The sequence below is a fragment of the Falco biarmicus genome, chromosome 8, assembly GCF_023638135.1.
Source record: "Falco biarmicus isolate bFalBia1 chromosome 8, bFalBia1.pri, whole genome shotgun sequence".
NCBI lineage: Eukaryota > Metazoa > Chordata > Aves > Falconiformes > Falconidae > Falco > Falco biarmicus.
In genome coordinates, this window is record NC_079295.1 from 5449421 (window position 1) to 5459853 (window position 10433).

Genomic DNA, 10433 nt, shown 5'->3' on the forward strand with positions numbered 1-10433 from the left:
TGCTGCTGTCGTAGAAGCAGCTCTGTTATAGAGCAACACTGTCAGAACACGTAAGAGAAACTCTGTGTAGGTCGTAAATTAGAATAGAAGATGAACTAGACATAGGTGAGTAGGCACATCACATGGACTAACTGTATGCTTTTGCAGAAAAAAGGTATAGATAATTTGCATGTCTTGGAAATGTGGAGGAATGCTGTGGTTTAGGGGTGCTGTGTAATACAGAGTAATCTTGTATATGATCGACTCTGGAACTAGAGGGAGGTACATCTATAGCTCTGAGCACTGAGTTCTTGGAAAAAAAGATTAATTTTGAGGTTTACTATATGTCTGCCAGCCAAAACCGGTTCAGATTTAACAGAAGCCACCGTTTAAGACTTGGTTTGCATTTTGGTTGCAGTGACAGCCAGTGAGCAGGAAAAAATTAATAATAAAAATAATAATAATAATAAAAACAACAAAATAAAAGCCCATGGTGACATACTTCTTTTCTTGCTAAGTTGATGTTGTGGCTATTTACTTTATCGATAAAGATGCTGTTAAAAAAAGGTATTGAGTTATGAATTTTTTTTTTTTTTTTTGGCGAGAGGAAGTAATTAATTCCTGCTGTTATTTATACAGGAAGTGCTAATTAATTGCACAGTGGTGACCCCCGCCAGGCCGTGGCGGCCCTGTGCGACCCCAGCGGTGTGTCCGAGCGGGCAGGGCCGTAGGGCACGGCGCCGGGGAGGGCGAGGGGCGGCTGCCGGCGACAAATCGCGACACGAAGGTGCGGTGCCGATAGCGGCTGCGCCCGGTGGGGCAGCCGGGACGCGGAGGCGGGGCCGGGGCGGGCCTTCCGCCTGAGCCCAATGCCGGCGGGCCGGGCCGGGGGGCCGGGGGCGGCCGGGGCCTCGGGGGTGGCAGGTGGCTTTAGCGGGTGGCAGGGGGCCTTGGGGGGTGGCAGGAGGCTTTAGGGGGCAGGCAGGGGGCTTTGGGGGGTGCCAGGGGGCTTTAGGAGGTGCTGAGAGGCCTTACTTGGGGGGTGGCAGGAGGTTTGGGGGGGGTGCCAGGGGGCCTTGGAGGGATTCCAGGGGGCTTTAACAGGTGCTGGGAGGCTTTGGGGGGGTGGCAGGAGCAGCAGAGGGGGTGATCCTCCGGCAGCCGGGGGTAGGAGCGAGGGTCTGGCCTGCACCGCGCTTCTGTGGCTTGTGGCCCCCTCTCACGACTGCGAGCAGCTCCGGCTAGGTGAAGAACGATCTTGAAGCATGACTAAGGTAAAAGAAAGACATCAGCTCCAAACTCCTACATTATTTTTCTCTCCTTGGGGCCTTAAATATGACGCCTGGTCATTGATAACTGTAAAAGTAATGCCACCCCTTCAGAAAATCAGGCTTGATTCCCCTCCAGTAATAGCAAACTGTACAGTTCTTTTCCAGAGAGATTTTTAACCATGAACAGCGTTGCCAAAAGCCTTTTGAAATCAGTTCGAGACGGCCGGGCGGCATGGCTGAGAAGCAGCTCTGTTCTCTCTGGAAAACAGCGTTTTCGGAGACTAGTTCTGGGAATAGAGACGAGCTGCGATGACACCGGCGCTGCTGTGGTGGATGATGCCGGCAGCGTGCTGGGAGAAGCGCTGCACTGTCAGAAGGAAGTCCATGTACAGTAAGAATGGACTTCTCCAGGGGCTCTCGCCTTAATAACGGTTTTGTTTTTGTTCTTACTTGTAATGTCATCCATATAAAAGTCTTCTCCAGAAAACTAGGGAAGTGGGTAGGGGTAAAGAGCTGCCCCTCAGGCTACGACACATGCTGCTTGAGGTATTACCAAGGGTGAGGAAAGAAATACTGTGCATTTAACAGGTTTCCTCCAGTATTTTCTTTCAAAAAGAGCCAGATTACTTATCTAGCTTGAATTATAGATTAAATCATTATTACTGTTAAAACCACCAAATGTCTTGACTGGTTTTAAAGGAAAAGTAATCAAACACAGGCATTGGTGGCTGAATAGTGATCTCACTGTTGCTCCCACTATATGAGCTGACGAGGCGTTGTGTATTTTAAGTTACAGACATTTTGGAACAGTGTTGAGATACATTTAAGAGGTATGTGTGCCAAAAAAGGGCAAGTTACATCCTTTTCTGACTTCCCAGTGATGATTATGCTCTCTTCAGTGCATTGATGCCCTTTACACTAAACAATGTGAGAATGTACTAAGGAAACGGGCAGGACAAGGCAAAGTTAAGAGGTGTTTGAAAACTGTTTTTACACCGTCCTCTCTGTTACAAAGTACAAATGTATGGTAATGCTTTGTTTTCACTAGAGCAGGTGGAATAATTCCTGTGGTGGCCCAGCAGCTTCACAGAGAAAACATTGAGCGAGTAATAACAGAGGCGCTTGGTGTCAGTGGAGTTTCTGTACCTGAACTCGCAGCTATTGCAACTACAGTAAAGCCGGGACTTGCGCTAAGCCTGGAAGTGGGGCTGCAGTACAGCCTGAACCTGGTGAACAAGTACCAGAAGCCGTTCATACCCATTCATCACATGGAGGCTCACGCACTGACCGTCAGACTGACACACCACGTGGAATTTCCCTTCTTGGTTCTTTTACTCTCTGGAGGCCACTGTATCTTGGCAGTAGCACAAGGAGTTTCCGATTTCCTTCTGCTTGGACAGTCCATAGATATAGCCCCGGGTGACATGCTGGATAAGGTGGTATTTCCTTACATTAAGTCAGTCTAGTTTTTTCTTGGGTTTATTGGAGTTACACTACATGAGGGTAGTGCTCTCGTCAGGGCAGGGATGGTAGTACAGGGCAATGTGAGCTTTATTTAACTTTCTTTTTCCTATTTTGTCTTAAATCTATGGTATTTCACAGGAGGCTGTTAAAAATCTAGGCATAGCATCAGTTGTAACATATGTAAACTAATTACATTTTTAGCAAATGGACAACATCACCAAAACTGGAAGTGTAATCGACACCTGTTATACAAATGAGCTGTATGAATCTGAGAAGATTAATAGTGATATTTTAAAGGATGCTGTCAGGTTTAAAACAATACATATTAAACCATTCCATACTAGTTTTCTTGTACAGTTTGAAAGGCCTGGTTTAGTTTTCAGAGGCACTCAGCTTTCTAGGTCACTGAGTGCAATCTGTAAAATCAGTCACTTACAGCTTCGTTCTCAAACACGAGCAGAGTTTGTAAACAGTATTTGTGTGTATGAATTAAGAAAAGTGGGGGAGCGAGTGGAGTCAGAAAGGGGATCGTTGAAAGAGGAAACCAATTTTGTTCCTGTTTATCTAGTAATACAGTATGGCAGTCCGTGTGTGTTTCCTATAGCATTAAAAATTGGGGAATTAGTTTCCTGCAAAATTCATTGATCCTCATGTTTCCCCAAATCTTATTCATATTCAGTTATATATATATATATAATTACATGTTTACCCAAATGTATATGCAATTCTAGAATTGCATTTCTAATTGCTCCAGGAAAAAAAAAGGCCCAGCTGGTGTATGTCTTGCCTTTATTGTGCCTTGTTCATCATTTCACTTTGGATTGGATGTTGTGGTGTGTAGTTTTACTGCATGGCCTGCAGCGCAGTGGTGCAGTTACAGGAGGAATTCATTTAGCTCTCTGCTCTGAGTCTGTTGTTTATTCCCTCTGTAGGTAGCACGAAGACTGTCTTTAAGAAAGCACCCAGAGTGCCACGGCATGGCTGGGGGGAAGGCGATAGAGCACTTAGCTCAAACTGGGAACCAGCAACAGCACAAGTTCAGACCTCCCCTGCAACATTACCGTAACTGTGACTTTTCTTTCTCTGGACTTCAGAGCCTTGTCAATAAAGCCATTATACAAAAAGAAAAAGAAGAAGGTATTTTTAAATGAAGTAGGATATAAACCATGGTTTTGCCGACCTATAGTCAGGAAAACCCATTTGATCTTACATTTTTATAGGTATTCAAGAAGGTGAGATCCTGTCCTGTGTTAAGGATATTGCTGCTGCCGTACAGCATGCAGTGGCAGTTCATATTATCCAGCGGACGTACCGAGCCATGCTGTTCTGCATAAAAAATAGCATATTATCATCAAACAATGCAACTTTGGTAGGTATACCTTTTTTCCCTCTTTTTTTATATTTGACTGTATAAAATCATTTGAAGATGCAGGTGCATTGTACTTTCTCCCTTGATGGGCAAGGAAGGTGCCAGTATGTATAACATCGTTAAAACGCCAGGATTAAAGTAATAGTCATATAAATATTTACAATGAAGTCTTTCATAGTTTGGTTTTAAGTTAGAAACATATTTTCTTACCATTTAATTTGGCCTTCTGTAAGAATTTAGGCCACATAATTTGACCTAGTGCTCCCCAATACTTGGCAGCTGTTCTAGTTATAACATGCTTTTATTCAGGAATCCCTTTTAGCATAATAAGCTCACTTGTATTGTTTTCTACTATGTTTTCATCTTCAAAGATATGTATTAATCTTCAAATGTGTTATTTATTGCTGTCTTCAGAACTTCATCTGATAACCTTTTTTTAAATAGGATATTAGTGGAGTGTGATGCATCGGTACTTTTGAGTTAATGCCTTTTCTTCTTTTTAAAACTGCTGTCAGGTTGTATCAGGAGGCGTTGCAAGTAATCAGTACATCCGAAAAGGTCTACAGACTTTGGCAGATACAAATGATTTTGCTTTCCTGTGTCCTCCTCCAAGACTGTGCACCGATAACGGTGTGATGATTGCGTGGTAAGAGTTGTTTCTCTTTGCATGTGTTTCTAGAATGTCCTTTAAAAGTTGACATCAGAGTCAAGAACTTCCATTTACAGTGACTGACCCATGCACACATATTCAGAGAGCTGTGACATGTTTTTACATAATCGCTGTCTCGCTTAGGAATGGCATTGAAAGGTTACGTGCAGGACTTGGTGTTCTCCATTGTACTGATGGCATCCGCTATGAGCCAAAGTAAGTGACTGAATTCTTTATCAGTCTTTTTTTTCTGTTCACCTAGGCACTAGGGTCAATGGAAGTGAAGGAGGGGTAGACTAAAAAGAGTGGAAGCTGACGAGGAGTGTCTTTGTGGTGCATGTAAGCTTTGAAAGTTACCAGCGCTTCCTTTTCAATGGAGTTGTGAAATGCAAATGACTGTGTCTGGCATGGATGTTTGTTTTGGCTCAGAAACTGAACTTACCCTACGCTGTAACAGGTCAAAACACACTGTTACAATGTAGCAAGCTAAGCTGTAATACACTCCCCCACACATCCCCCCGTCACCCCAGATATGGATCAAAATGCTCCAAGTCAGACTGTGTATTCGTAATACTTAAAATAATGTAACACACAACATCTGATAATACTGATTTTTTTTCATGACTTGTTTGTTAAGTAAGACTTGTTCTATGTATCTAAGTAATCTTATGCTTAAGGCCAAACAAAATTCCAGTATTTCAGAAGTACCAGCTGGTCTTCAAATTGAAATTCTTTTCCCCTTTCCATTTCCAGGAAAAGAGACTTGGAAGGTCTTTGGGGAAAAAAAAATAGTTTTACAATTTGCACATGAAAAATGATAAAATACTCTTCTTCAAGAATAACTTGCATGTCAGTGAATAAAATACTAAGTTTTATTTGCTGTAGACTATACATTCCTGAAGATGAACACAGAGAGAGATACCTGTGAGTCTCTAGTGCATTCCTCAGAAATGCAAAATGAATTATCAGCTAAAATCAGAATCTAATGTCCCCAAACGATGGCTCTGAAATCACAGCTGTCTTTCCTAAGTTTAGAATGGCTACAAACATGAACATTTCCTCAGTGTAAAGATGTTTCTAGATGTGGCTTCAGATGGACCATCTTATGGTCATATGGCCTTACAGTGCAAGGAATCTGCAAAAATACTGAGATTCCCACGCTCCTTGTAAAAAAAAAAGGTCTGTGAATCTGCACATTATGTGATATGGCAGTAACGTTGTTTATTTTTAACAAATACGTAATTTTATTGTTTTCTAGAGCTCCCCTTGGAATTGATATTTCAAAAAGAGTTGAAGAAGATTCCATCAAGGTGCCAAAACTAAAAAAGAAGATAGGGTGGCTGGCGTCTTAAAAAGTAACTTAGTAAAGTAAATGCAACTATTAAGTTGCGGTTTCAACGTTGTTGCATTTACTGGCAGTACATGGTTTACAACTGCTGAAAATCACCTGCCAGAGAGATAAATGCTGTGTGGTATCACCAAAATGAGTCCAGTTAACTGTTCCACCAATATCTAGAAGTTGCAGATACTAAAACAATTAAAAAAAAAAAATTAAAAGTGCACTTTCTCATAAATTTACAGAAATTAACATCTACATTATTTATATTTTATAACTGATAAGACTCATATATTTAAATATATTATAATTTAACAATATATAATTCATAAGGTTTATAATTTACACTACATGTTAAAAAAATTTCATACCTTTCATGACTGAAAAGGTACAGAAGGTGAACATGAGAGCGCACAGATTTTCAAGGAGATCTGTCTTAGCTGTGCCAGTACAAATTAATTTTACCACTACCAATATTTCTGCTGCTGGTGTGAGAAGCCTATTCTTACTTATACAAAATCACAATGTTGGGTTATAGGGCTAGTGACTTAATTTTTCTCCTTTTTTCATAAACAGCTCAGTAAAACTAATCACAGTGTAAGTGAACTATGTTAGGATGCAAGTTCTGAGGTTTGATGTGAATAATGGGTTCTTTGACCTTGCTTTTGATAATCAGTATAATACACTTTTACATTATTATTCATTGCAGTGGTGTTTACTGGAATAAATACTTCAAGTATTAAGCACCTCTTCAGTAAGTTTTCTCATTCATAATGCATGTTTAAAATTGCCTCCATTTAAATACAAATAACTGCGGTTTGTGGCACAGTTATAAATGAACAAATTGCCTGTTGTTTTAAATGTGGAGGGTTTTTTTCTTTTAACCTGAGGGCAAGATGGAACAAATTAACAAGGTACATGCATTATTTTTTAGTCCAGTATTTAATTTTCAGAAGAAGGTTAATATCCCTCATTGAACAGAAAGCATTGGAAGAGTACATAGTATTTGCTTTTTGTAACGTAGCCTCTGGATTCTCCTTTTCATGGGATTTCAATTACAAGTAATTTACCTTTTGGTAATTTATCTGTATCATTAAGTAGTTTATCTTCTTGGTAATCTATAATTTAATAAATTTTAAGTATCACATTTTATAGGCCCTAACCAGCAGTACATTTATACACCTGGCTCACTGGTTTCAACATAGATTGAAAGACTGGCATTTGTGAAACTAACAGTGAGCAAAACATCCATATTACGCAATCTCTCAGTTATCCCAGTTTTTAGTGCTGGTCGTACCTTCCTTGGGATCAACAAGCCAGTCAGTCTTGCTCCTCAAGAGTCTCTCCCTGCGTCCAAACGTTCTGAACACTGAGGAGGAAGAAATCCCTACATAGCTGTGTTTTGCGATAGAAGAAATGCTGATAAAATCCAACACAGAATTCCCATTAGGGATGCAGCCTTATGAACTGGAGGTGCAGTGGTTCAATCACATCCCAGGCCTCCCAAAACTACTGTTGGTTGGCCCAGAGAGCTTCATTCTAATACCACAAAAACATTTTTGCATGATACTATAAATACAGTTAACAGATCACTATCATGTTTAATCTCAGTTGCGTTTGAGAGTTCGCACAGCAAAGATGATTTTTTTTTTTTTAATTAAAAAAAAAATCCTTAAAGCTCTTCCAGAACAAGTACATGGAAACAATGCCCCAGGTAATTATATTAAAGACTTTTTGAAATATTTAAGTGGGGATGTCTTGTAGCAAGGAATTGGAAGTGCTGTCATGACAGTTTCCTGGCCTATCTCATTAAATCAAATCAACTAGATTACACAGTTGAAAATCTGTGCTTGGTGAGTAGCTATTGATGGCCTTTTGATGAACTGTGATTATAAAGCATACAAGGTCTTGAAAGGTTTGCCCCAATGTCTCATTCTGTACGTGGTTTTTTGATTTGTGGCTGTAATTGAAAGCACAAAGAGAAGTGGTGAAACTGCAGCTTATGCCATTTTGAGAGCAGCTGCTAACACTTCTGAAAGCCTACTTCTATGGTAGGCATGGGATAATCTTGTTTTTTTAAAAAAATCAACAAAATTCAGTAGACTAGTACACTTAAAGACTATACAAAATACTAACTACGAATAATGAAATAGATCTGTAGGACTCTAATGGAATCAAATCTAGTATCGATCAACAACATAGTGCTGAGAGACATTTGGTCTTTATTTCTTGTCTCTTACGTATTATCATACAGGGTTGGTTTGGGTTTTTTTTTCCTGCAGTTAAGAAGCTACAACAATGAAGATGATACACTGAAGAACTCTCAGTCTATTAAAATGTGTATAAAACCAATGGTAGTGTTCACTGCAGGAAGGATTAAAGTATTTAGCTTAATTTGCAGAAAAAGCTTAAAAAACTGTTAGGAAAAGCTTTCTACTTTAAGGGAGGGGAGTAATGGAACACATTACCTATTGAAACAGATTCCTCAATCACTGCGTGTTAAGTGTTAAAGTAACTGTTAATATGCTTTGCAAACAATTCACTCAGAACAAGGCTATAAACTAGTAGTCCTCTGGAGATCCCTTGCAGCCCCCTACATGTTATAATGTATACAATATATACACCGTGTCCTCATGGCTTGTTAACCTTCCGGACATTACTAAAATCCATAGAATGTCATAATTTCATATCAGTTAAGGAGTCATTGTTTTTAAAGCATATTCAATAACTGTAGCAGTCAAACAATTGGTAAGATTTTAAACCTAAAAATAATTTAATCTTGAAACTCTACCTTCATGAAATATGTCTGAATAAGTTTTAGAGTAGTTGGTACAATTGAAAACATTTACTTGGAATGTAATGTATCTATAGCAAGACAAGCAGTTTTCTTACCTGAAATAATACCACCACCGCCTCCTATAGGACATTTTAAAGTTTTACAGTGCTCAAATACGGGAAGGAAAAAAACCTGCAACCACCTTCTCTGCTCGTTTACAACATAAACCTTGGGTTTATAGTGCTTTTATAAGAATATTTTCACATGCTTGAATTTAAAGCATCAAAAAACCCCAAGTTCTTATTTTGATGAACAATGATGTTTTTAATTTGTTTCTACAATTTTTTTTTCATTATTTCCAGAAAAAGTAACAACATTATACAAAATAAATGGTTGCATGACATGTAGCCAGCAACCCTGTATGTTTGCCAGTAACTGTACCATATGCATAGAACTTTAACTAGTCTTTGATAGTGTCATTTAATCTGTTAAAAAATAAATATCAAACTGGAATCAAAATACATTTTATTAAGCTACAAAAATCTTACTCCTTTCAAACCTTCATAGTGTACTCAGCAATTTAAGTAAAAGTCAATCTGAAATCTGAAAGAACTTATATTATTTTTAAGACTAGACTATAGTATCTATATTACCGTGCACATTCCTTACTCCTTCCCATCAAATCCCATCGCTGGAACAGGGTACTGTTCTCTGCTTGGCATATCCACGTCAAACACCGAGCCTTATAGCCAGATGCACGACAGGCAGCCTACAAGGAAGCAGTTACTAATCGGCTGTAAGGATCATTTACATCAACACCCAACTACTTACATCAATAAAATCACCGACAGAATTGCAGCTTCACGAGCCTTGCCAATGATGAGCAAACATGGAAGCCAAAGTACAATTCTGATTTCATGTCATGTTTGAAAGTGCTTTGCCTCTTTATACAGCTCATTTGCACATCACAGCAAATCAAACCTGTATCTCATGAGAAACATCCCTCAGGGAATAGTTTAGGCCTTCTCAGGTGGATGTTTTGATCATTACTGTGCCATCCAGATCGCGGGCCCAGCAGTCTCTCTGAGAATCTGTCCTAAGCACTGTAGGTCATCTTTTGAAACCAGCCAGCAAGGACAGGGTACTAATTCATTCTTGCTACTTATTTTGTCAGACTTCACCAACGAGGCACTAGCAGTTCCCTGAGCTACCAAGTTTGACCAGCGGGTTGCCTCATCAGCTTATTCAGCTCTAGGGAACACTTCTGTCAGGGCTTAGCATTCTTCAAGAATATTCTCCAGTTTCTAAAATACAATACTTGAGAGGCTAACAAAAAAAGAGAAAGAATATTATTTAATCTAAAGCTAAACTAGTATTTGCAAGAAAACAATTACTTTCTTAAGGTCAAGATTAAAGGACAGTAACATTCCTGCAGGTTGCTTTAAAATTTTATATAATGTAATTTCAATACATTAAGTACTTTAAAATTCTGCCCTGCCCCACTCCCCAGCCTCCAAACCAAACATTTGGTCAAATAACTCTACAAATTATGGTAAGTGTACTATAAATAATAAATTACTTTCTTGTGA

General features: G+C 39.4%; 1 protein-coding gene across 9 annotated transcripts; it reads left to right on the forward strand.

The window, feature by feature from the left end:
- Positions 1-601: 601 nt before the first annotated feature.
- OSGEPL1 (O-sialoglycoprotein endopeptidase like 1) lies at positions 602-7716 on the forward strand. Of its 9 annotated transcripts, none has more exons than XM_056350469.1 (8): positions 602-766; positions 1416-1641; positions 2299-2686; positions 3647-3851; positions 3935-4083; positions 4599-4729; positions 4877-4948; positions 5991-7716. In XM_056350469.1, the coding sequence occupies exons 2-8, from the start codon at positions 1430-1432 to the stop codon at positions 6082-6084; spliced, it is 1251 nt and encodes a 416-aa protein (XP_056206444.1). In that variant the 5' UTR covers positions 602-766; positions 1416-1429; the 3' UTR covers positions 6085-7716. The 9 variants fall into 9 exon arrangements, with proteins under 9 accessions (XP_056206444.1, XP_056206438.1, XP_056206439.1 ...); XM_056350463.1 differs by lacking the exon at positions 602-766 and adding an exon at positions 1045-1253 and having other exon boundaries at positions 1405-1641; XM_056350464.1 differs by lacking the exon at positions 602-766 and adding an exon at positions 1045-1253.
- Positions 7717-10433: the final 2717 nt, after the last annotated feature.